This window comes from Saccoglossus kowalevskii, chromosome 12 (assembly GCF_978046115.1).
Source record: "Saccoglossus kowalevskii chromosome 12, keSacKowa6.1, whole genome shotgun sequence".
Lineage (NCBI taxonomy): Eukaryota > Metazoa > Hemichordata > Enteropneusta > Harrimaniidae > Saccoglossus > Saccoglossus kowalevskii.
In genome coordinates this window covers 7,941,517-7,969,299 of record NC_140652.1, presented here as the reverse complement: position 1 = coordinate 7,969,299, position 27,783 = coordinate 7,941,517, and the positions used below count along the sequence as shown (strand labels likewise).

At 36.4% G+C, this 27,783-nt stretch overlaps 1 protein-coding gene and 1 long non-coding RNA gene across 3 annotated transcripts; both read left to right on the top strand.

Moving 5' to 3' along the window:
• Positions 1 to 27,659, top strand: LOC144347597 (4-vinylphenol methyltransferase 1-like). Of its 2 annotated transcripts, XM_085506093.1 has the most exons (6): positions 33 to 131; positions 18,622 to 18,677; positions 21,446 to 21,641; positions 24,483 to 24,796; positions 26,002 to 26,146; positions 27,365 to 27,659. In XM_085506093.1, the coding sequence occupies exons 3-6, from the start codon at positions 21,461 to 21,463 to the stop codon at positions 27,529 to 27,531; spliced, it is 807 nt and encodes a 268-aa protein (XP_085362219.1). In that variant the 5' UTR covers positions 33 to 131; positions 18,622 to 18,677; positions 21,446 to 21,460; the 3' UTR covers positions 27,532 to 27,659. The 2 variants fall into 2 exon arrangements, with proteins under 2 accessions (XP_085362218.1, XP_085362219.1); XM_085506092.1 differs by lacking the exon at positions 18,622 to 18,677 and having other exon boundaries at positions 1 to 131.
• Positions 11,671 to 12,505, top strand: LOC146735465 (uncharacterized). The gene is made up of 2 exons (XR_014931077.1): positions 11,671 to 11,834; positions 12,327 to 12,505. It is a non-coding gene; the product is annotated as an uncharacterized LOC146735465 (long non-coding RNA).
• Positions 27,660 to 27,783: the final 124 nt, after the last annotated feature.

The following is a 27,783-nucleotide window of genomic DNA, read 5'->3' as shown; positions in this document are numbered from 1 at the left end:
TGTCATTCGTTTTGCGTACATGCGCACATTTTTACTGTACATAACTGCGTCACCAAAGGGAGCAAAGTCACTTATCGGAGCTTTGACAAAAACAGAAGCCTGAGCGAAGCTGAACGAGTCTGTCGATCAAGGTAAGCAGTGATCATGAACACCATATTGTGGTACTGTGTTTTGAATACGTTCATGTTTTGTTCTTGTGAAAAATGTCGGATCTTTGTCAATAGAACATTCGTACAATACCCCAGTAATGCAACTGACCTGTAATTTATGTGTAGACCGAAATGTTTTCAAAGCATAAGTGTGGCGACAACATAATCATAGTATCACTGTGTTAGTTCATCAATACCAATTCATCTTGATATTGGAATTATTAAATGAGTGTAGACATGTTTACTTCATTACCGAGAGAGCAAGCGACTAAACATGAGATCACGGGTAGCGACTAATGAGATTCTACTAACAGCGTGTGCGTATATTTATGGGTAGTATACATAAACATGTTGACAATATTTGGATATCTCAAGAGTAATCGGTATGTGACACTAATCTAATCATGTGTTCTGGCATAATACAGTTGGTAGAATTAATAGAAGCGATGTTCACACATGACACTTGTATATGTGAATGTATGCGACCTTGCATACATGTAGCGAAAAAAATCAAGATTTTTTTTCAATTATTTCAAGATGAACGTTAATTTTACAATGTAAATGTTTTGACTGAACATGAAATCCCAGTTAAATACACACATATCGTATATGTTCAATCCATTAAGTGTGTATGCCTGTAACTTCAACTTCACATCCACATTGTATTAGATGTGGTTCGGCATCTGTAGACTCACAAATATATAAGCAGATAAATCCTTTAGATTAATGACATGTTTAGCTTACATGGTCGGCTGCACAATCAGCCTTTACAACATTTTGCCAACTTACCTGGTTTGATGCATTGGAACAATAGCGGACTGTCAGATGGAACCTTCAGTTCTGTACTAAGGGCACGTAAACAATATTATAGCTACAACAAGTAGCAGACCATCACGAGATGACTCGAACTAAGACCCAGACAGTTTTGGGGTTCATTCACCGATCAACGTAATAAAAAATGTCATATATTTAGACATCTCAAGAGTGGTAATAATAGTCATTGTCAGCTAAACATCCATGATATGTTCTCAGTTAGCTTTCGCACTTCTAATAGAACTCGTATATTTTTTTCGTAACAGGCCATGTGGCCATGTTACGGTGTCACATTTTGGTGGCGGCGCTTTAGGGACGGATCAGTTATTATAGCCGGGGATGGGCCGGCAAATTCCAGGGGTGTCCTCCTTATTTCTGAAGTATCAAGATGGGCGGTCAGTCTTTTTCAGACAGCATTTGAGGGGGTCACATTTTTTATAAAATATTGCAAATTATAAGTTACAACATGCCATACTTTCTTCACAGAATTTTGCAAGTGTAAACTGTTACTTTCTTTCCAGGCTGGTATTATCGGCATTGTATTTCTATATCATTTTGAAATTATTATACTTGCAAAAATCGGTATTTTAGTTATAATTTATTGCGGTGCACCACAGAAACAATTTATGGCGTATGACAGCAAATTATATAAAAACTTGTGAAATATTAACAATATTGCAACAATTAAGGCCAATACATTAAATGTGAAAAGAGCACAGCACGCTCTGTTGCTGTAAGTCTGGAATGTGATTTGTAAATATAAACTGTAAACAGAAATAAACTTGTTATAAATTGCAATAATGTTAATGTAAATGTTGACAAATACAGTACATGACAACACCCTGTAAAGTATGGACGGTTATATGTCAAATAATTTATATTGACTACAGAACAATAAATTAAATAAAAATATAAAAAGTTCTTTATGTTAATGTGTAAATTATACCACAATAAATAAATATTAGTAAGTGGAAATAAATAGGTTAACAGATTCTAAGCTATTAATTGTATGCAGTTTGAAATCACTGTCACATGACAAAAAGTATGGAGATTTACAGGAAACACAATAAAGTATGATATAAAAAAATAGTAATATAGAATATATATAAAATAATATAAAAAATAACAATCTTACATTTGAATACTGTCGATGAGAATGAAAGTGATTCAACCGAGTTAGAATCTGATTCTGATAATGATGCTGTAGTAGCAGAAATAGGCACCTGCAGTAGCAGTGAAGTGCGGTATACAGTGACAACAAGATCTGGGAGACAAGCAGGGACTTAGAGACATTCACTGTTTCGCTGATTTGTAGAAACATTTATTTTTCATTCAATGACTATAGTATGCAGACAATCTACATCAACTAACTATAACTAAACTAAATAATAAAAAGAACTGAAAATGGGGGGTGTCACATTACTTTTAGTCTTTGTAGGGGGGGGGTCACCATAATTGTTATTGTGGATACAGGGCGTTTTATTGATTTTGTTTCTACATTTACAAAGATTTGCCGGCCCAGCCCCGGCCATAAAAACTGATCGGTCCCTTAGGCTTGGTTAAATAGCACCTGGAGTAGTGTAAGATAATGTGATTGGCCGAGAAGTAGCCGTCTGGATATGTGTATTGAGACGTGTAAGACTGGCTTTGGCTGGTCACTTGCCAGAAAACCAGCGAAGACTGAACACACTAAATCTTGTATGCGGAAAGTAGTAGTTTACTATAATAGATATGCGCTGCAGGCAGTTATCAAACCAAGTTACGAACTGAAGCCTGTGCAAGTCGTGTGAAACCCATTGTATTGTAACTGACAAATAGCCTAGCTGAGGTGTGGTGGTTCGCACACTGAGTGGTCGTATCATTGTAATGTCAAATCTCTGCAAAATTTGCTGCGGCACGCTGTAAACGGGTCTACGTTTTTCTAGTTCAACTACTGTACGGCGAATGCACGCACGTGACAGGCGGATATCTAGATTCGATATTAGCAAGGTCAATAGAGGAAACGTTGGAGAAAGTCGCTAACTGCGTGGGACCACGCACATTGACTGTACTTTTTCACACGTTGTCCCAAACGACAAATTATTTATCACAACTAAATTTTAATATCCAGTAAGAAACTGAGATATAAATACAATTGAATAATCGTTACGCCAGTCCCGGGTGCCGTTCGACCGAACAGCAAAGCACATGCCCTGTCGGACCGAACTGATTCTATCTCTCGTCTCCAGGTAGCACGCCTGCATCTAAATTAAAAAAGCACATTTCATTTTATTTTATATATATATATATTATTTTATATATATATTGTCTAAGGGGTGACCGATATGATCGTTGTCGGCAACTTGGACATTGTGTAGAAAACACGCGGCGATTCAAACTGATCACAGTTGGCCTACATTAAAAATTGCAGTAGCTGCCACAATGAACTCAGTCGTGCCGCGGTTCCCGGTTACTAACTAAGGAAGTGACCATAGTCTCTCACTTATGTCCATGTCAATAAACAACCTTTGTATGCGCATAGGATTACATAATTTATATTTTGTAACTGTACAACGCTATCTAGATGAACGAGTCTCGCCAGTGCTTTGGAGCCTGGTTTACGTTGAATATCGGCGATACGCTTGATCACTTTGTAACTTGAACCACACAATCTATAAAATAGAAGTATACCTTTCGCCCGAGTGTTAAATTTTTCCCAAACGACGTCCCAAACTGAAAATATTGGCCAGTTTGTTCAGTGGAAAGGTTATTTGCCGTTTCTGCCAAATGAAAACGGACTAATTAGTGAACTACAGTATCGAGTTCGCTGCGTTCCCTGGGTATCGCATTCGCTTGAATGTTGCATGAAAGTGTCAAACATGCGGGTGAGAGCGTTTTATCCTAACAATAATCGTTGGCGAGAAATCTCGTTATAAACTAAAATAGTTGTTGTTGTTGTTGTACTTAACCAAGAAGCATGTCACTATACGCAAAGGAACGTTTATAAGCTTAAAATAAGATGACGTTTAAAAGACAATGTGTAAACTGACATGCCAGCACAATTTCGAATATACATATGCAAGTTAACTTCAATAACAATAATACTATAAAAAAGACGATTCAGACCATATTGTTTGTGTGAATAATTATCACTCGTAAATGTGTGGGTTATTTATCAAGTGAAGCTTTTACGGACATACACGTAGAACATTGATTGCTTATATGTCAGATCCTTGCGCAAGCGCCCGGACCGCCCTAGGTTGGTTAGCAGACCCCCCCCCCCCAAGTAAATTTTCGTGCCGCCGCCTCTGCTTTTTCTGGAATAGGTAAGACGCATTAAGTATTAAAATGAAGACAATAAAATCAGGGGAGGCAATAACACCAAAGTAATATTGCCCCGGGCGAACTTGACGTATAAATAGGTACTATTTCAGGAACTGCAATACAAGGGATGTAATAAGAACTAGTGAACTCAGGCCCGTAGCCAGCGCTTTTGAATAGGGGGTTCGAAAACAACAATAATATATTTGATGTGAAACGTGTAAATTTTATAATATGCAAAAAGTGTATTTGAGCTCTGTTACAGACATTTTTATATTCTCGGCTTTAAATTCAATTAGTTTACTTTGTGTTACGTTGGTAAGTTATTTCACATAACATCTTTGAACTATTTTATCATTTTAGAGAAGGGGTCCTGAGCCATCGTCCACGCACAGACAAACACATCCACATCCTAGATTCACTACGGCAAAATGTTGTACACAAAAAAGACAAGACTGTACGTATCTTAGCAATATTGTCTAAGCATTTTAAGGTAGAATGCTACTCACGAGATTGTTCGCTCTTCACAGATGTTAACGCACATAAAAGTCGAAATCTGTCTACAATTATTCATTTTAGTATTAGTCAATTTTGTATTATGTAATTTCATTGCTGTACAGGGCCTCAGTCCGTCGTACAAAATATAATGGGTAGAAAAGTGCATAGCAGGTTTTAAAAACAATACAACATCCATGTAAACATATGGTACTAAGTTAAGCTGGATTCATATTCATCTCGTCGCTTGAAAACTTTTAAAAGATACAGAGCTAGTTGATATATGGTGTGGCAGTTTGTGTAGTGACGAAGTAATCCCGACTGTCAGTATTTGCATAATTGCATAGGGTTATTGACAAAAGATCAGCCCTTAGACCATTATAAAATGGACATATAAAAACAAAGCGAATTTTTATTTTCTACCATGCTAAATTCAAACGCATAACTGCAAAAACTAAAAAAAATATTGATCTAACTGTATTTTTTGTGTGTCTGCCCACAGTCCCTCTATCACTGTGGTCTGCCCAATTCAACATTATGTTTATGGCCAAGACAGCGACAACTCGTCAGCATATTTTTTAGTCTATAATTGCTTGCTTGCCTAAAGTACACAGCCTGGATGATTGTAAAGTTGAGGCATGCCATTCTTGCTGACAACATTTCATTTATTCTTTATCTCTAAGACATTTTCAGTATCTCCAAATTGTTTTTCAAACCAGACAATGACAAAACCATATTTGAACAGGAGATTGTTATGTGGGTTTCCCAAGTAAAACTGCCGGTCTCGTCTAATCGTTTAAGCATGAACGTTTAGGGGTTCCAGCTATTTTTACTTCAAGTAATTTTAATCAATATGAGATACAACGCTTGCTTGAAATAACCACAGCATAATGGCAGCCTTCCACATTCGTCTAACATCGCTACATTGTTTGTACAACTATTAACGCTAAGCAGATATCTGCAAAATGTTGTCTGTACCCTCTCGATTTCCGAATTTTCGTACCCCCATATCGTTACCATAACAAATAACTGGCACAATGATTGCATCAAACAAATTAAATGCACTAACCAATGGCATACCACCAAGATTTTTACAGTATGTATTTTTTTTCGTCCACTGTAAATCTGATTCTAGAGGGCGGTAAAATAATATGCATATAGTGGCAGTTTAGCGCCGGTCTCAATAGACTTCAATGACTACATCTTCTTTTTATGAACCCACTAAAAATATAGTAAATCCTCCAAGACATAAAAAAACGTGTAAAAAATATGTTTGAACAATATAATTCATCACATAGTTTCAGTGCTGAAGCAACACTGTGGGGTGAATTTTTGGCTACAAGAAGCTCTTCGACCTATACAACTCGTGATGATAAATCTTCGGCATTTTTTTTAATGATCTGTTCAACCCATAGCTGTACATTACTGTCCAATAACACAAGCTACACATACTAATACAATAAGTTGACTACATTTAGCTGATACACTTGGAACAAAACAGTATATATGCCATCATTAACTTGAAGAATACAAAACTAATGAACCAAACTGGGAAAGTACAGTGTCGTGTTATCGTGTCAATCCCGTTCGATCCCCACACTTTACTAACTGAGCGAACACTAGCAAGACAAACGGCCCTATTCAGGACCACCACATCCTTCAGAGAGTGACTAGCATTACATTATTGTTTCAATGTTGTTTTAATTTTTAACATCAGCTGCTTGAACGCGATCTTCATTACACCATCGAATAAGCTTACCCATTTAAAATCATGTATTGGCTTCTGTTGAACTGATACTTCACGATTGACATTCAAAGCTCGTTGCCACCAAAAGTGCTCATTACTATTCAATTACGGCTGAGTTTGATAGTTACCTCACCGAGTCAAGTGATTTAAACGATGATAATTATTTTAATTAATACTGTACTCTACGACCATAAATCTATTCAGTTCCAAAATTTAAGGGGTTCGACCGAACCCCCCGAACCCCCCCCCCCAAACTACGGGCCTGGAACTATGATCGTCAACAATGTCACTGAAATCTTCTATGGGTCAAGGGCAGTCTCGCGTGACTCATAAAGGTCATACTGAATCTGCCGCATCCCTTTTTTACTGTAAGTGAAACAGTTTAGAAAGCCATACAGATAGTTTCTAAACTATGTTATTTTTACGTTGTGGTTATGAGTTCCTCAAGGCTTGGCTATGGCAATTTTCACATGTATGTATTTATGTGTACCTTGTTCAGGAAACATGCGTTTCCCCTTGAATTTAGAAGGTCATTCACGGTTGAATGGCACGGAACTGAACTTGATTAGACTGAAATCGAAAGCGACAACAATTGGGGCTGGGCGTTTGGGTTCTCTGTTGAAAAGGCTTGGTCACTCAAATTTTACACACAGTGTTCGACTATCGGAGTAAACACCGTATTTATATTAGGTCAATGAGAACGCCTCCGCCATAAAAATTGTTACTCGACGAGATCTATGACAACGTTGTACGTTTTTGGAACATCCAGGGCCGTAGCTAGCTTTTTTTCACTAGGGGAGCAGCAAATGCATTTTTTTAATTGCGTATAAATGTATAAAGGCGTAGAGTTGTGCAGTTGCGCCATACGTTATGGGGGTATATCTATCTATTTTAACAATAAAATCATCTTGATATATTTTATGAATATATACAACACACTTTTGTTCTATCTTCATATAGGAGTAACATTAATGTAATGTACAGGACTGATTATTACAATTGATAGTTGTAAAATACACAGTTTATGTTTACAACTTTGGCAATAGCATATCAATTTATCTCCAATTACTTTTCCTTGAATAAATCATCTCTGGGGAAGGAATGATGTCTGTGCCTCGGTGTACTAACATTACAAGAGCACTGAGTCTGTTTTGAGCCATGCTACATTGTGTCCATATCTTCACCCGCCGAAGTGCAGAAAAAGAACGCTCACATGACGCGCTTCCGACAGGTGTTGTAAAGAATATTGTGAGAATATGTGGATGGCTGGGAAATAGTTGACATCACAAACAGCAAGAGATGAAGCAGCATCATTATGCGTTGCTCAATTGGTGTATCGCTGAACTTTGTCAATTTCAATATTCAAAAATTCATCCCTTTGCAACAATTTCCCATAGTAGTTGTTAATTGAGGTCACATGGGTTGATGTGTGCAATGGTAAAAGTGCTTCTGCACACTAATGATAAGCAAATTGCGTTTCAAGATCTTGGATGACATGATCCGGGAAAAGATAACATACATTCAATATTTTTGAGTATATTCCGCATCGTTTACGAAATTCTCTCAATTGCTTCCCGCTGCCGTGAGGCATTGTAGACCCTCTGGAATCTCGACCACCAAGAAGATCATAATGAAGTGATCGAGCTTGATTAGTGGCTTCATAGCAACCAAACTAAACGGCCATTTTCATGGCAACCGCATATTCCAAAAAGAGAGAAGCCGTAATTTAAATGATTTATATCATCAGATTGTGGCGAGTGTGATCGATTTTCAGTTCAATTTACTGCCATACATACTGCCAGGGCAACGTCATACATCAATCATACTGGTATTCCTCACATTACTGCTTGTACTATAAAAATTCAACATTGACAGTTGTGTGCAACGTTTCTTCGAAGCTGACATGGCTAACGTGTCAATCAGAAATACTTGAAGGTAACGTTTGACCCACTGTGCGTCAAAGTGTCAACGCGCTCAGTAATAAATATAAACAAAGTACACGCAACTGTTTTATTTCAAATCGTGTACAAACCAAATACGTGGTTGCTCGAAACTTTTCGATTTTAAGTTTGTTTTTTGTTTTTTTAAACTCCCAAACTCAGAGGGGGAGCTGCCCCCTTGCCCCCCCCCCCCCCGCTAGCAACGGCCTTGACATTTGCGAGATCTGCTCACAACCTCTAGGGGGTCCGGGGGCATGCAAAAATTTGAAATCTAGACAATCTAAAACGCTATTCCTGCATTAGGGGAAATTTTGCTGACACAAAGGGTTTCCGCTTGATTTTGGAGGGGCGACGCCCCCAACATTTTCTTCGTGGAGCGACCGCTGCCGCTACAACTGTGTATGTATGCTATTAAAGAATAAATCGAGGTGAGTTGTAATTTTCACGTGCCCGTTTCAGTTTCACTGCTAAGAAGATCGCCCCCCCCCCCACACACACACATACGCGGGTCATAGATTGGAGTAAATTCATATCGTTTTCTAACGAAACTAAACTAAACGGTCCTTTTCAGAGCCACCATTTTGTTCCCAAAAGAGTGATACCGTACCAAACATTACATAATTTAATTATATTCACACAGAAGTAATAAACTGTCACACATACTCGCCACGACTGACAAATTACTTTGTGTGGAATATAAATAAGGAAAAATTATTTCTGCGTGTTTTTTCCGTGTCCCTATATCTTTTGAATGAAATAAAAAAATGATGCATGCATGTCAATGTTACTATAGCAGTCTGAGATGTTATGACTTAAGGTTAGGAGTACTTTAGGGTCAACTACTAGTATCTTATTCCGGGATCGCAAAGGCTAATTGATATACAGTAAAATACTATATTTTAGCTGGAAATAATTTTCGCTGTTATTTCCCCCAATCACTCACGCAAACGCACACACATATGCTATTTCCATATATTGAATACGTTGGCAACGGAAGGGACAAGTTTAAATCATATTTGTATAACACAACTTGAAAGCAACAGTCTCACAATAAATATATGTTCATCAATTATCAAACTAAACATTCAATGAAGCGGACTGTGACGGTTAAAACGAAAAGACAAGGCTAAGACGAAAACATGTGACAGTACGATTATTCTCGTCTACTACACGCCCGGGGACTACACGTTCAAGTATCCAACTTCCCAGCTTACAAAACATGATTAGTATGATCAATAGTTTCTAGTACTGCCTGGATAATTGCGTATTATTAGTTGACATCAGACATCAGACACGAGACTTGCACCGGATACTACAGAATCTTCAATTGTGAAGCATATTAAAAGAACTGTGAATATTGACGCCAAATGTGAGAAAGTAAATTCGATACCTATGCTTCTTTTGTAATTACGATTCCACGTGACACTGTGTCATCTGTAATGCAGCCCACATCGTGGCCTGCGGGCGTTCTTGTTCGAAAATACTACCAATCTCGGTCATGAATTCTCTAACAATATCATCTTTTAACAGTCGTGGAATTAAATCGTCCGTAAATGACGTGAGATCTTTGTGCAATAGTTGTGAAATTATTCACTGACAAAGAACGAACCCGACTCAAGCGAATTGGCGGCAAAAGAAAATAAAAAGTTAGTTTAATTCTGTTGAATCTAAAATTACATTTCTGGCATACAGTGAAATACAGCATTAAAAGGCAAAAACAGAACTGTGACAAAACGATAAAAAGCACTCAAAAACAAGAACGAAACAAAACAAAGCGTGATACTAATACAAAATGATAGAAAAATGGGTGGGTGGGTGGGTGGGTGAAAATAACCTGAACAGAAATGACTGGGCACGAACAGCGTGCGATGTAAACAGTGCATGAAAACAGAACAAAGCGAATTGGCTACAAGAAACATGCGCAGCGGAGCAATTAAACAAACAAACGAAGTTATGCAAATGAAAAGTATGCAAATGAATAATTAACAATTTTGAACTGCGTACAAAATACAACAATTATTCACTGGCAAAGAACGAACCCGACTCAAGCGAATTGGCGGCAAAAGAAAATAAAAAGTTAGTTTAATTCTGTTGAATCTAAAATTACATTTCTGGCATACAGTGAAATACAGCATTAAAAGGCCAAAAATGAAAGCCGCCAAAAGCAAATGTTCAAAGTGTCAGATCGACTTGGCCAGACTTGATAGCAGCGCGAATGCATGATGCCGTCCTGAGGCGACGACCGAATGAAGATTCCATGTAGAGCAGGTAAGCTTGTGAGCGCCAGTCGCCTTGCGCTTTAATTGCTTCAGGGTCGGCACCCGGCTGAAATGCGAAGGAGGCACCGCCGCGACGAAAGCTGTGACCGGAGTAGCTGTTTGGGTCCAGCCCTGTGGAGCTGAGCAATGATCGCAGATGTCGAACAAGAGACTGGTAGGTCAAAGGATGCAGTCTGCTGGTAGATGACGGCGGGTGGGTGGGTGAAAATAACCTGAACAGAAATGACTGGGCACGAACAGCGTGCGATGTAAACAGTGCATGAAAACAGAACAAAGCGAATTGGCTACAAGAAACATGCGCAGCGGAGCAATTAAACAAACAAACGAAGTTATGCAAATGAAAAGTATGCAAATGAATAATTAACAATTTTGAACTGCGTACAAAATACAACCATTTGTCTCATTCAGGAGCACTGGTTGTGTACCTCTGAACTTGGAATATTATCGCGTATACATCTCGATTTTAATTCGTGTGGGGAGTCTGCTATGAACAAATTTAACAATCTTAGAGTTGGGCGTCCGTTTGGTGGTATCGGTATTTTGTGGAGGAAGAGCCTAGATCATGTGGTGTCTATAAAGCGTTTCGATGATCCTCAGGTTCTTGGCATCTCTATTGAGTGTAACAATAATACATCTATTTTTAATTATTTGTATTTACATGCCCACAGACAATCCGGACAACTTCATGGAATATTTTAACTACCTTGCAAAAGTTAAATCAATTAGACATAATTCAAATACGTGTAATTCATTAATAATAGCAATCTGATTAAAATCTGATGTAGTGTACGGGCTTTACAATTATTTTGGCTATAAACTTATTTTAATTTTATTTTTTATTACTTTTGTTATTAATGCCCTTTTATTTTATTATTTTACTTTGATTTTGATTTTGTGATTTTTTTTTAATTCCGCCCTACCTACATCTGATCCGACGCCTATGTAACGAGATTTCAATGAGACCCACTATCGACGATTTCAGTCAACGAATCACAGACCTCCTTCTATAGCGCACATGATGACGTCACCGGGCGGAGTCGGGTGGCAAACACACTCAAATAAAATGGCGGATTATACTGACGTTAGCGACCGAGAATAACACGGCTTTTCGGTAAGTTTATCATTGTCAAATGCAACGAAAATCATTTTTATGTTAAAATTGTGGCTCGAATGGTTCGACTTTAGATCGTTATTTTGCATAGTTATTCTGGGAGTGACGATTTTGTTTCCACCGTTTCGACCGAACACCAGTGTTTTTTTCCAGTCGCCTGCCCTGGAGACGGGTGATGTTTTGTTGACGATCGGGCCAACATCGTCTACGGCATTGAAGCAGAGCTGTAAATATTCATCAAATTGTATCAACATTTTGTACATTATGCAATAACTCTTTATTAAAGTAATTGAGCTGATTTGGACTGGAATAAAATATTTTTTATTGGAACACAACGCAATTGATCAGGAAATATTTTTTGCTCCAATTTTCTGCGTCGATGCCGTGGGCCGGTGACCGTTATACAATTTAAAATCAGTTTGCATTGTTTACTATAGCTGTTTACAGTGTTCTAATCATTACGATTTACTTATTTTTTTGCTTCCATTCTAGATAATTGTGCTCAGTGATGTAAAATTGAAGCGATGACTGAATGAACGAACCTTGGCTGGCGAAGATGTATCTGGAAGTGTACACATTTGTTGGAAGTGAAAAAAATATTCAATGTAATGACAAAAATTGTAAAATGCTGTGGAATTTCTTTTGCAAATAAAAATATACTAGCAATTTTCTATTAATGGTTTATTCAAGTGGGCAAAATATAGTGTACAAAAAGATTGCCCGTAGAGTGTCGCTACACTGAAAAGTAAGCAACCGACAGCCTGTATAAAAGGAGGGCTGTGATTGGCTGTTACTTACGCGAGATTTGAACGGGACTTACATAGGCGTCGGATCAGATGTAGGTAGGGCGGAATTAAAAAAAATCACAAAATCAAAATCAAAGTAAAATAATAAAATAAAAGGGCATTAATAACAAAAGTAATAAAATTAAAATAAGTTTATAGCTAAAATAATTAAAGCCCGTACACTACATCAGATTTTAATCAGATTGTAATAATAGGTGATTGGAATGCCAATGTAACTTCTCCATTCGGGAGTGAATTAATTAATTTCTGCAACGAAAATAACCTTGTGTTGTCGGACTATGTGCATTTGCATACAAATGGAGATCCATTTACATATTATAGTGAATCCCATGACACTACTTCGTGGTTGGATCATTGCGTATCCACAATAAATGCACACGATGGTATTTCGTCAATAAATATTTCTCATGACGTCATCTCATCTGATCACTTTCCTTTGACTGTTCGTCTGAACATTGACAAACTTCCTACAATAGAAACTCGTCGACTGTGTGGTGTAGCTTGTAATACTGACAATGTATCTGTGAATTGGGATAAGATATCTTCCAGTCAACTTAATGACTATCGTGAAATGTCGGACAGATTATTAAAAGAAGTGACCATACCCATTGAATCTATTAGATGTAAAAATGCTAATTGCCATGTTGCTAGTCATCGTGACGACTTGCATACATTTTATTGTGATATAATAACTGCACTTAATTCTTCCACTCGTAACATTCAACATACTCCACGAAATAAATCTGTTAATCTGGTTCCTGGCTGGAACGAAGCTGTAAAGGAAGTTTATGATGCATCCAGGGACGTTTTTAAACGGTGGGTGTCATTTGGTAAGCCCCGTTACGGTCCAATCTCTGAATTAATGCGCAAGACCCGGGCTCAATTTAAGCGTGTATTTCGTGCATGTCGTAGGGATGAGGACCGCATTAAAGCTGATAAAATTGCTACACATCATTGTAATAAAGATTTTTCTAAGTTTTGGAAAGAAGTAAACTCTGATAAAGTAAACCAATTCATTTCTTGTTGTGTAGATGGTCAGTCTACGGAAATGGATATTGCTGATATGTGGAAAGACCATTTCTCTAGTATTCTAAATTCTGTAAAAAATTGCGAATCTCGTGATTCAGTTGAGGCCAGTTTAGGTAATATTATGTTTCACCCATCTATGATTATTCAAGTAGCCGAGGTAAAAGAATACATTATGCGATTATCGGGACGGAAGGCGGTTGGGACTGACAATATTTCTCCCGAACACCTAAAACACGCCAGTGATAGTTTATATGTACTCTTGTCGTTGTGCTTGACAGGCATGCTTGTTCATGGTTATTTGCCAAATGAACTGTTAGAAACTATCATATCGCTCGGGCGATATCACTTCCCGTGACAATTATCGTCCGATTGCTGTTGCTACCACTATGTCAAAGTTATTAGAATTAATACTTCTGAAACGGTTGGAGGATTTTATAACTACTACCAATTTTCAATTTGGTTTCAAGTCGAACCATTCCACGGACATGTGCGTCTATGTTGTTAAGGAAATTATTGATTTTTATAAATCTCACAATAGTCCTCTGTTTTTATGTTGCATGGATGCGTCGAAGGCCTTTGATCGTGTCAATCATTGGTCCCTTTTTAAAAAGCTTATTGAACGTCATGTTCCATTATTTATTGTAAGACTTTTGGTGTATTGGTATAATTCTCAGTAATTCTATGTTAAATGGGGTTCTGTTATGTCAGACTCGTTTGGAGTTTCTAATGGTGTTAGACAGGGGGGTATTTTATCTCCCTTTCTTTTTAACTTGTACGTTGATGATCTGAGTATTGAGCTTGGGAATATTTCTGTTGGACTTAAAATTAACAGTATGTTCATCAACCATTTATGCTGACGACCTTATTTTGGTTTCTCCTTCTATTAAGGGTTTGAATTTTCTTGTAAAGAAGTGTGAGAATTATGCCAATGAATTTGATATTTTATTCAATTTTAAGAAATCTGTCTGTATGTATAATTTACCATCCCAGTGTGGCATTAAACGAGTTCCCAATGTTTATCTTAATGGCAAGCCACTACAATTTGTTAGTCAGTATTGTTATTTAGGATATCATTTTACCCAGGACGGAAAAGACAGTATTTGTATGAGAAAACAAATACGTGGATTGTTTGCTCGAGCCAACTTTTTATTACGTAGATTTAGTAAATGTTCTCTTCCTGTTAAGTGTACGCTATTTCGTAGTTATTGTTCAAATTTGTATTGTAGTTACCTTTGGTCGGATTTTACTGTGGCAGATTTTAATCGTATTCGCGTTGCGTATAACAACGCTCTTAGAATTATATGTAATGTTTCTCGTTCTTTTAATAGTAGTATAACAGAGACTTTCGCCAGACTACATGTTGATGATGTTCAGGTTAAACTTAGAAAAATGTGCTACAGTTTTTCGCAACGTATTTTGTTGAGTAAGAACTCTGTTTTAATCAATCTATTATCTATTGATATTTTTTTTAAATCACGTATATGGAAAATGTGGCGTGGTCGATTTTATTTAATGCATACTGTGTAATTTGTTAATATTTTTTTTCTTACTTTTTATATGGGCTTGTCCTGAAATAAAAGATACAGGATCGTTTGAACAATGTCTCAAATTCCCGAATTGATATATTCAAAAAAGTTGAGATGAATATGAATTGAATATCCATAATATCTTTTGAAAAATCAGCTAAACAGTTCACCACCATGATTATGGTGAATTGGCGAGTTTTCAACGAAGACGACTGGACGTCTCCGGTCATGAGCTGGCTGGTTCGAATTTATCCACTTTTACAGTGATGAATATTGCGTTCGAGTTGAGTTACTAGTAATTACAAGCCTGATTTACATTTTTCTTGTTGTGTTTTTGTCAAGGTATTAAATATATGTGCGTTGGGGAATGGCACAATTATATTGCCTGAGTGAAAAAGGCTGGTGAGACTGTGTCACAATGTGTAATATCTATTTCCAACGCGCGTTGTCGACGCCTCTGATTGAGTTTATTTTGTATTTATATTTTCGAAATGTATCACTGGCTGCGTTTTTTTGTTATGTCTCGCAACTGAACGTCCAAGCTGACCTTGTTTTGGCTGTAAGTATCCTATCCACTAAAAAAAAGTTCCCCTGTCCATTTGTTAAAGAAATCTGCCTTGCCCACTGGGGGGTGCTGATATTACCCGCCCCCTACAAAAAATAGAAAAAATCCCCTCCCCTCAACAAAAATCCCTTGGACCAGCTTTTCCTATGAACAGCTCCATTGGCTGCCCCTGATTGTAACACAGTCCTGCATTATTGTAATACATTAGTAATGCCGGCGCCAGTTCCAACAAGCTGCCTCGTCATCAGAAACGAATTGTTAATTTCACTTTTCACAGCTTAGACCACAGGGAGCCCAGGAACTATAACAAACTGTACGCGATACCTATGGGCGAGGGGAGGGGCGTTATCGGCTTGTATCTAGTGTATTAGAAATAGACAAGGGATAAAGGCTCCAGCCAGCCCACATTTTTAAACTGGAAAAATAGGCGAAAAGAATGAAAAATAAAATCTATAAAAAAATACCAGCTTGAAGAATATTAGTTGCTCTTTCAAATTTCGCACGACACGGTAACGAGTCTTGTGAACGGTTCTTAGCACATTCTAGTCATCATATAATGATCATGTCCGATCATCTCGCGGAGCGCGTCGTGTCAACAACAAGTTTTGCGGCATTTGATATTTCGTCACGACAGACTCTGACGACCTCAGTCAGTTCCCTCAGAAATTCCCGCTAACTTTTACAAAGGCTACATTGCCATCATGAGCAACGCTTTATCGGAGGCGGCCCGGGACTATGGATTGAATATAACATGTATAGCGGAGTCAGCTAATATAGGTCAGGTAATCGAATGTTGAGGTAATCGCAAGTCAAGCGAACCGAATGTTGAGGTAATCGCAAGTCAAGCGAACCGAATGTCAAGACATTTGGACGTGAAAATAACCGAATCTTATGACAATTGAATGTCAAGATAATGTCAAAATAACGACACAATTGTAATAGAATGAAACAATGACAAAATAATATTGTAACAATTACACAATAATGAAATAATTAAGAAATAAAGTTGGAATAATGAAACAATGGCAATACGATGCTGCAGTAATAACACACTAATGGAATAAGCACAAAATAATGTTTAAATAAAGACCAAATAATCGAATTATGACCAAATAATAACCAAAGAAGTTTCCTAATTAAGATCAAAAAACTAAACAATGTTCAAATAATGACACCAAGCTAATTTTGGCGGTATTCCCACTCCATACGTAAGACGTCGTTCTGGATACTTCAGTCGTTCAAACAAAGTCACAGTCCAGAGAATTCCATTGTTTTCTGCAATTCTGCATTGAGACGTTCTAGGTATGTTCTAACTGCACTTGACACATTCCGTCTTCAGGACACAGATACTTATTTGAAAGGGCATATACAACTACACTGATAATATTATGGTTAATGTTCGAGTGGAGAGAATAAAGCATATTTAGGGGTCAAAGCCCCAAGGTCAGTTTCTTTCTTTCAAACTGCTTGGGATCATCAAACTCGTTATGTGTTATTATGCACATGCGAAATTTCGGCTCATTCGTTCTAAACTTGGTACCGCATATGTGCTTGTGCGAATTACAAAAATATGCCCTTAGCATTCTAATTGGTCGAAAACATTGTCCGCCATCTTGGATTTGAGAGTTTAGGGAGGCCAAATTTGTTTTAAGGATGTAGTAGACTTAACAGTCACTATTTTATACATTTTTTGTTTATTGTCTAGTTTGGTGGCATTTGTCTATCTGCATGCAATGGATGTGTTTCCCACTCAAAATAGTAACTAGTACACCCAAAAAAAGCATTTTTAACAAAAAAGTTAGGATATGTGTTTATAACAGCAGACCGCACACTTTGATTTCAGGATAATCGGCTTTGAGCGCAAACAATAAATATTGACCTAATTTGCATAAGTTGGCCATGTCTCTGTGATCGTTCACCGTGTGTGACACATCTAAAACTTAGCGCTCCTTAAAATTGTTATAAACTACATCTCATATGCTACAATAATCCATAATAAAATGATTAGCGGTCACGTGTCCTTGGCCATTAAAACACTTCAGATTTAAATTTGCATCTATCTATAAAGGGCATCAAAGTAATAGAAACTTTTTATGATTGGTCATGTGGTTTGGCCGGCATCTTAGATATTTCTAAACAAGGAATAGTTTTATACTGATGGTCTGATACTGATTTGTCCTATTTGCTAGATTGCATCTTTCCACACCACAAAAATAACCAAACATTTGAGGCATTTGTTACTTATGAATGCTTCTACCAATCAACTTCATTTGTTGTATATAGCATGTATGGCAGCATCTACTAACGAGAAATATAAAATAATGTTGATCAGTCACATGCTTTGTCTGCCATCTTAAATTTTTGACGAACATAATCAAATGTTTGGGAATTTTTTATCATGGGTGCTTCAACCGATCAACTTGATATTTTGTATATAACATGTATTGTCATAGCTCTTTTGGGGAAAAGTAATATAATTTTGATCGGCCAAATGGTTTGACGCCATCTTGGATTTGAACACAAAATGTTTGGCATTGTTTCTCATAATTGCTTCAACTGATCAACTTGATATTTTGGATATAGCGTATATAGCAAAATCTTTTAAAGAGAAATATAAGTAATTTTGATTATTTGTGATAAACGAAATATGTGCTTGAATTATATGGGTTGTATTGGTTGGATTGATCTTAAATTTTGCAATTCATTCTGGAGATGGATGCTTTCATTGGAATGTCACATCGATAGGTCATGTGGTATCTGAAATACAGTTGCAGCATGCAACCAATGCAATAATAAAGACATTGCACAATAGATGTAACAGTATGATCATGTAACCTCATGATATTTCAATTTTTACTCAGATAGGCATATATCGATCACCAGTCTAGGTAAATACACGGAACCAACGGACCACAAGGTATTGATCATTTAATCAACTGTAATAATAGCCAGGCGACCTGGCTGTGTTTTTACTAATATGCATTATGCATTTTATTATTATTTATTTTATTAATATGCAAAGTTTTATGAGAAAAACACACTAACATTAGACAATAATATTGTTTCCTAGTTGGGCATAGCGGGAGGAAAGCAATTTTTAAAGATGATTATATAAATATATATTCTTTTAACTTAAATTATGGAATTTTTTGGTCAGAGCGCCCTCTAGTATTTGTGGAGAATCATGTTTATTTGGAATGCTCTGTTTGGATGGAAGTTTAGCAAGGTCTGATATAATCGGATTCAAATAAGCATGAACCACTAATTTGACAGGGCAGTGATACTTATAATGCAGCAAGCTGTTCCAATTCCAATTCCAATTTCAGTTGTGATAGATGTTTTATATTTCTCTGTCGATTGCATTTATTGGTCCATCAAAATCAAAATAATATTTCCCTGTAGGTTAGACTGTTATTGATCAAGGCATTTTTAAAAGCATGGCTGTTAACTCCTCTCTAGTTATGACTCGTGGTCCTCCATAAAATACTGGTTGCATCTAATATTAAAATACAGATGGCGGACTATAGCGTTGATTCATCTTGTTGTACTCTGGATTACTTGGAGCAAATACAGATCCTAGAAAGTTAGTATTTATATGCCTGTGTGTGTTTTTTGTTTGTTTCTTTCACTGTCTTTGACTTTCCCAATATGTACGTTGCTATTGACAACAATTCAGTCCTTTGCATTGTTTTTCTTCACTATCCAGCTCCTCGTCGTGCGCTATGTGGCTGGTGTGGTATATTTAAGGTGCGTTCAACCATGGTGGTAAAAAGAAGAAGGAGCACTGACGATTATTGTTTCTGTGTGTACTATGATAGTTGGCGATTGTTTGCCAAGCAATGCGCTGTCCGTTTTCCTGTTATCTGCTTAATCCCTTAATGGGGATTACGCGGTTCGGAGTCTTTCGACACACTTCGGCAATCATCCGATGGAACTGCGTATGTGCAGAACCAGAGAAACAAACATGGCGTCGGACGTAACACGAGTTCCTATCGAAGTTCAGCGTCCTACCATCGCACCAATAGTCGCGATTTCCGGCAACCGCTCGCCGTCGCTCGGCCAGATTTGACAGTAGTTTTCAAAAGTCAAGGATACTAAGATTCTATAAAAAGTTAAATATTTTTGCGGTATTCTGTGGATCATATAAATAAAGTGTTTCAAAAGCTGACTCGTCAGAGAGCATAAAATATTGTCAATATTCAACTACAAACGGGATTAAATGTCCAAGTGTCCAGTTTCCGCTGTGTAGTGTGAATGGTGACCTCTTGTTTTCAACAAAGGTCACTGCGCATGAGTAACGACCTCATTTATGGTCTGCGCAACTGATTTAATATTTCATCGGGAAATTGTTTTCTGTGTAATCTGAATATTACGGTCAGTACACTAGTTTAAACAAACGGCAACTATCATCGAGTTCAATCACCAGAAGCACAAAGGGATTAGAAGCTTAACTTAGAAATAAACAATTGAATTTAATAGGCTTATTTTCCGTCAGTGCTCCTTCTTTTTTACCTCCATGGTTTAATCCACCAAATCAGCACAGACAGTAGGGCCATTGTCACATTTAGTGCTCCAAGAAAATATTCTCTGTTCATGTGTATTTATATAAATAGATGCAGTTTCTTTGGCTTGAATCAAATTCACTGGCTTTGTACATACAAGTATACAAGTTTACCTGTTTCTAGTTTCTTATTACCCAAGACAGTTGATCATTTGCCACATGTCACAACACTCTTTTCAAAGTGCCACACCTTAGAATAAGTAGTCAAATCTGATATTGACTGGAGCTTTTGTTTATATGGAAATGATCATGGTGAATGGCAAACTCAATGGTCAGAAACTAATAAAAATACGCACAGGCTTACTCTGTCAACCCCACTATGAATTAAAAGGCTGTTTATAAGGGCTTTTATGATGGTGTCATGTTTCTTATGAAAAACAATTTTAATTATAAACTTCTATGCCTTTGTATCCAACCTTGGTGATCAATCATACTAAACAATAGGTGTCAATATTACTAGTAATAATGTACTTCTTTTTCAGTACAATTACTGAATGCTTATGTATATGTTCTAAGAAGTTAGTTACTGAACTTAATTTAATTTCATTACATTGACTATATGTTAAAATTGGTCTGAATTCAATATGCCTCATTATGTGACTGAATGTCCAATCATGGACTTTAATTGTTCATGTAGCTAAGGGTTTTGGCTCTGTGTATTTTTGGGGTGGGTGCCATTCAATTATATATATTCACCAGTACGTATGATATTATTTTATGAATGCCAAATGAAGTACACATGAAAAATTGCAACGTATTATAATTTGATTTTTTGCTTAAAAACGTTTAACGTCCTATACACTATTGCAACTCGAAGGCGTGATTAACGGCACATTTTAGAAACTCAAGGTGGAAGCTCATGGCTTACGGAATTCAGTTCCAATTCTTGTCTAGTGTGTATGCGATTGTAATTCATCGCTTGGCTGCTGTACCATGGTCGCTCTGCACTTATTTGTTCTCTTTGATCCTGATCCTTGCACTAAATTGCATTTGCAAGTACTTAGTCTCATTTGTTGACATGTTATTTATAAAGATATGTCATGAATATATTACAAAGAACAACACTTTTGATAAACATTTCTGATACAAATGCGAGTGGAAAAATCTAACTTTTTGTTTTACAGCTTTCAAAAACAGTTATGAACGCCAAAGAAGCCACATCATTCTCTGCGTATAGAAAGCGATTTGTCAGCATCTCAGCAGGCCACATAATAGAGAGGCTGAATTTTAAAGAGTCGGATTCATTACTCGACGTGTGCTGTGGATCAGGGGAGTTAACAAAACTGGTGACAGAAAATGCCGGGATAAAATCGACTACGGGTAAGATTTGTTTTAGCTCCGCTCTCAAACTCATTAACTATTATTTGCAGTCTAAATACTCATACAGGCAACTAGTTCGTGATAAGAAAACTAATTATCAAAGAAAGAAACGTGATGAATTTTTAAAAATGGCGATACAACCTAATTCAAAACAATTTTGGAAGAGTTTGAAATCTAATAGGCCCAATGTGCCAGACAGTATATCAGAGGTTGAATGGTTTAACTATTTTAATGATTTATTTAACCCTCTAACCTTGATGGAGGACGAAAATCAAAAAGAGTTTTTCGCATCAATCAAAAACTACATTGATGATTTAGAAGATAATGCGGTGTTAAATAACGAATTTAATGTTTCTGAATTTGATAGGCCTATTTCTTTGGATGAAATTAGGGAAAATTTAAGTAAATTAAAGACAAATAAAGCCCCAGGACCAGATGGAATACCCACAGAATTTTGGAAAAATGATCCCATAGAAATCCATGAAATGTTATTTGTTTTATACAACAAGGTATTTGACCAGGGAATCTTTCCTGATGAATGGGGTAGGGGATTAATATCGCCTGTATACAAGAAGGGAAACAAGGATGACCCTGGTAATTATAGAAGTATTATGTTATTAAACGTCATAAGTAAAATTTATACAAGTATATTAAGTAATAGGTTAAATACCTGGTTAAAACATTATAATGAAATTGTAGAAGAACAAAGTGGTTTCCAGAAACATAGAAGCACATTAGATAATGTTTTCATTTTACGTACTCTTGTGGAAAAATATGTCTTTCAGTTAAAAGGTCGTTTCTATTGTGCATTTGTAGACTATGAGAAGGCCTTCGATAGGGTACATCATTGCTCATTGTTTTACAAATTATCGAAGACCGGTCTCAAAGGCAAATTATTTAATTCCTTATATTCAATGTACCAGCATGTAAAGGCAGCAGTGAAAACTCCCTGGGGGGGTAACTAACTACTTTAATATTAGTATGGGTTTGCAACAGGGCTCTGTGATTTCACCTCTTTTATTTTGTTTCTACATTAATGATCTTCATAAAACTTTTTAACAAGGTCATGAAACTGTAGTTTACCTGTGTGCTTTGAAATTGTGTTACCTATTGTATGCAGATGACCTGGCTCTGTTTAGTAGTACACCTATTCGTTTACAACGATTATTGAATAATTTGGCAGACTATTGTTCAAAGTGGAGACTTACAGTGACCTTAAGAAAACTAAAATTATTGTTTTTCGGAAAGGGGGTCGTTTAAAAAACAGTGAAAAATGATTTTGGAAGGGTAAAAGCATTGAAACTGTTTCAAAATATAATTATTTGGGGGTTATACTTTCCAGTTCTGGAAAGTGGTACCAGGCACAAAAATATGTTTCTCAACAGGCTAGTAAAGCACTTTTTTGTTTGGAAAAAAAGTTACAGAATCTGGGTGGTGTGCCGCCTGATGTTGCTTTTCGTATATTTGATTGTAAAATCCTCTCAATTCTCCTCTACGGTAGTGCTATTTGGGGCACACATTCTGATATTAATGATGTGGAGAGAGGACACAATAAATTTTGCAAATTTTTACTAAGTGTTAGTTTTGTTGTCACTAATTACGCTGTTAAGGGAGAATTGGGTCGGCATTATCTTAGAGTGTATGTAAATGTTGAAATTATTCGTTTTTGGTTAAAACTAATAAGTGATGTTACTCCACATATTTTAAAAGAATCGTATAAATTTCAACTTAATATGGCAGGAGCAGGTACTATCTGCTGGGCTTTGACAGTTAAAAATCTTCTCTATATATATGGATTTGGACATATTTGGTTTGACCAATATGTAAGTAATTCTATTGCATTCCTGGAACTATTTAGACAGAGGTGCTTTGATATTTCCAGACAAGATTGGAGCTCTGAAAGTCTCAAACTAGTAACTTATTGTAAGGTGAAACATGAATTAACATTATGAATAAACATGAATTATGCAATATACAGAAATGCTTTATGTAGATTAAGGATCTCGTCTCATGTACTACAAATTGAAAAGGGTAGGGCCAGTGGTACTCCACGTAACCAGAGGTTGTGTCCTTTTGGCTGTAGTGTAATTGAGGACGAATACCACTTTACATTAGTTTGTCCCAAATATAACTCCCTAAGGTTGAAGTTTATTGCACAGTATTACTACTCTCCACCTACAGAGATAAAGTTTATTTCATTATTTCAAACCCCATATATACAATTAAACCTTGGTAAATTTATATTTTATAGTTTTCAAGTACGGCAACTTATGCTTGGAGAAAACACTTAATGGCCACAGTACGAAATAAAGATATATAAGTCCCATTATACATAGATACTCATATTTTATATTACTTTTAATTAAAAGTGTTGAACCCTTTTTTGTAATTTTTAGTTGACACATATCTAGCTTTTGGATGCGAGTGAACAAACTAGCTCTTACCACTTTCTCACTATGCTTTTATGATAATTAGTATTCACATTAACCATATAGTGGTGGAATACTCTGTCAGATCACCCATCTCTAAGGTGTGCCTTTCCCTGAGGATATTAACATAGCGACGTAATACCCACTGTACACCTACCCGTCTCTAGTTGCTAAAATGTTTCGCATATTTTATGGTGACAAATTTAAAACTGATCACTTGGGGGTGCTTGGTTTCCAAAGCTGCCGCGTTTTTTCACAAACCTAGTTGATTAATTGTTGAATGGCATAGCCTAGTGAGTTTCAATTGATACTCTAAATAATGAATGGTGATGTTCTCAAATTCAGTAAATGCTGATTGTATGGATTCATTCTGTTTGTTAGTGGTATTATACTTTTCTTGTACACTTTTTAGCAATGGATATCAACCCGAATATGATAAATGTAGCGATGTCTACAAATAATGCTGACAATATCACGTATATTGTGGGTGATGCCGAAACAGCTGCGTCATTCAAGGCGGAATGGAAAAACTCGTTCGACAAGGTGTTGGCTTATTATGCTTTGAATTGGGTTTCAAAATGGCCTGATACCGCAAGACATCTATACGAGTGCCTAAAGCCCGGTGGGGAGGGCTATTTAAACATTGTAGTCGATCGAAAGCCACACTTTTTCAGTGTGATACACGATGCTATCAATGAGCTGCCGAAATGGCAAACATTTGTGCAGGTTAGTACATTTATTGGGAGATTGTGACGGGCTAAGTCTTCCCTCTAGTAATGTTGTTCAGACAGCATAGAACTAAAACTTTTTTTGTTATATGAGCAAGTGTTATATTAACAGTTTCATATTGTTTGAACTGAGAACATATTTATGCAGTATTTGTTCCTCGTGTTATATTCTTTGACTGTGTTGTTATTCAAGAAGTCGAAAATGATATGATACCAACCACACACACAGTGTAATCTTGGATTCCCGTCAAAAATGGCCAACCATTTGAGTATTTGTATCTCATGAGTGTTTTAACCGATCAACTTGAAATTGTTCATGCGGCAGGTATGGTCAATGCTTCCAAAAAAATATAATTTCATCATTCACATGCTTTTGCCACCATATTTTAATATTGTAAATTGGACATATCAAAAATTGGACAAGGAGTACATGGTTTTTGTTGCCATCTTGAATTTCTCACATAATGGGGCCCTAAATTCAAACATTTGTTACAGTTGTAACCAATCGATCTGAAATGTAAGCGTTATCTATGGGTTCTTTATGTGAAAAATAAAATATTAAAACACTAACAAGATGTGACCGCCTGTGTGATTTTACCAAAACCAGGTTTACATAAAACTAAGCGTTTAATTGTTTTTAAAATTCTTCTCATAAAGTTTCTGGCCGTTTGGTACAAGTTTTGTATGAAACAATCACATCAGAACATATTCAAAGATTGACTCTAAACTTTTTTTATAAGTGATTTGACTTTTGTAACCAAACACCAACAAACTGTTCAACTAATTAAGTTTGTGATATATCTACAAAGCACAGCAATGTGATCATGTGCTGTAGTTTGTACACATTGGATTGAATGCATATAAAAACTACTTAAACATGCTCTAACTTCTAAATTTTCAGTTTTTACTCAAAACCGTTGGCTATATTTGTCCCAATCTTCTGAAGGAAATTTATTAACGAAACTATTTAGTGAATTTTTAAGTTAAGTTAATTCTGTGATTAGTATTATTCTTACCTAACACATACAACATATGAATTGAATATAGGACATCATTGAGAATAGAAGACATTGTTTATTACAACAATGATGACTACACCATAGCAGCCAGTTTGACACTGTACAAGTGCTTTCCGATACTATTCAATAAAGCTTAAATTCGTCACTGAATCATGTATTAATACCAATTACGTTTCCATGATAGGGATTCCAGTATAAACACTATCCACTACAAGGCAATGAAGAAGATTTTGCTACAATTCTCAGGAAAGCTGGATTTGTGGATGTCAAAGTAGAAGTTGATAATGCGTTACCATACTTCGTATTTGAAAATGATTTGCAGACGAAAGGTATGTAGAAAGAGAATTGATGTGACGAAGACAAGTGTGCATTAATTATGGTAATCAATCTTATATACATATTAACATGTTATGAGTTGGTGAAACACAGACCGTAATAAAGGTCTCAAGGTCTGAAAATCGTTCTAGTTTACTTCATCATGTGGGGAACGTTTAGGTAGTTACCCAACTCATTGACTGTTTGTAGTTGAATTGATATGGTAGCCAGTACTGGTTTCTCTGGTTTCCGGCGTTCCGATGAGCTACCAAATGTTTACCCCCCCCCCTCCGTTTTTACACCAGAATTCGCAATATTCTATGGTAACGTCAAATATTCATATTTTCCTCATATTTTCCTCATATATTAGACACAACAACGTAAAATGAAGTAAAAAAACTGAGCGGCGTGTAATCGTTATAGATACATAATGTGACATGTATTCGACTCTGGCCAAAACTGTGGGCCACATCCAAATCAGTAAACCCACACTATCTCGTGTGATACATATTGAATTGAATAGAAAACGTACTATTTGTAAAATTATAGTTTAGTTTTACGATACTTAAATATAACAAATGATTTTAAATCAATGCAAACAATCAGCTTACAACCCGTTTTTTAATGAAACGTTCTATGCACGTTTTAAACGTTTGTTATTTAGCTCGAGATAGCTCGAGAGCTAAATCAATAGAATAAACAGCCATTGTAGATGGAGTAGCCAAGGTATTAAAATGGATTAAGTACTGGCAAATTAAATTCTGCAAAGGTTTGTCTCTAACGAATTATTTTTGCTTCATTTACTTTTTTGTATTTTGTTTGGACTCTGCAACCCTCAGCACCAAAATAACATATAATAATGTAAATCATCCATCGACTTGTCACGTTTCCCCTCGTAAAGGCGTTTTAGTTGGTTCCTCTCTAGACACCAACATAATATTTGTTGTATTTAACAAATGCGCTCAATACTAAACACAAAGGGAAGTGTATTGGCTTAAATTAGGATTTAGATTTGTTATAATCAAAATCCCGCTTGGAAGTGTTGTGAGCAGAAATTTTCATATTATTTCTATGGTGTTAGTGTTTGAAGTTTGTGACTCGTGCACATTAAATTGAGTTTCCTGTTCTATCAATTTGTATCTTTATTTTCGCAATTTGTGTGTTTCCACTTCCTACTTCAAATTATACAGTGAAACAGATGTGTAACCATTATTTCACCGGTATTTTTTCAGCTTTTATCAAAAGCTTTCTGACTCAACTTGAGTGTATACCTGACAAACTCAAAGAGGAATTTTTAGAAGATGTTTTTCGCCAGGCCGAACCAAAATGTGAGAAGACTGAAGATGGGCGAGCCATGTGGAAAGATCCAGTTTTCTTTGCAACCGTCAGAAAGGAATGAACTCGTAAACTCCTGCTTGGAAATGGTTTTATTGTAGAATTTTCCTCCTGTTATTACATATAATAAAAATAATTTTATTTTGTGATTACTAACTTACTGAAAAAGAAATATGTGCTCATGCATTTTAATTCTGCGTTGTTTGTTTCCTTATTTTCTAAATATGTTGAACACGTGGTTCATACTTATTTTTACTTGTTTATTATGTTAATTTCGTGTAGATTTCACACTGGAGTGACATTTCCCACAAAAAGA

Coding starts and splice junctions, on each gene's coding strand:
- LOC144347597 (XM_085506092.1), top strand. CDS start 21,461: ATGAACGCCAAAGAAGCCACATCATTCTCTGCGTATAGAAAGCGATTT. Junction 24,797..26,001: donor AATGGCAAACATTTGTGCAG/GTTAGTACATTT, acceptor TTTCCATGATAG/GGATTCCAGTATAAACACTA. Junction 26,147..27,364: donor AAATGATTTGCAGACGAAAG/GTATGTAGAAAG, acceptor GTATTTTTTCAG/CTTTTATCAAAAGCTTTCTG.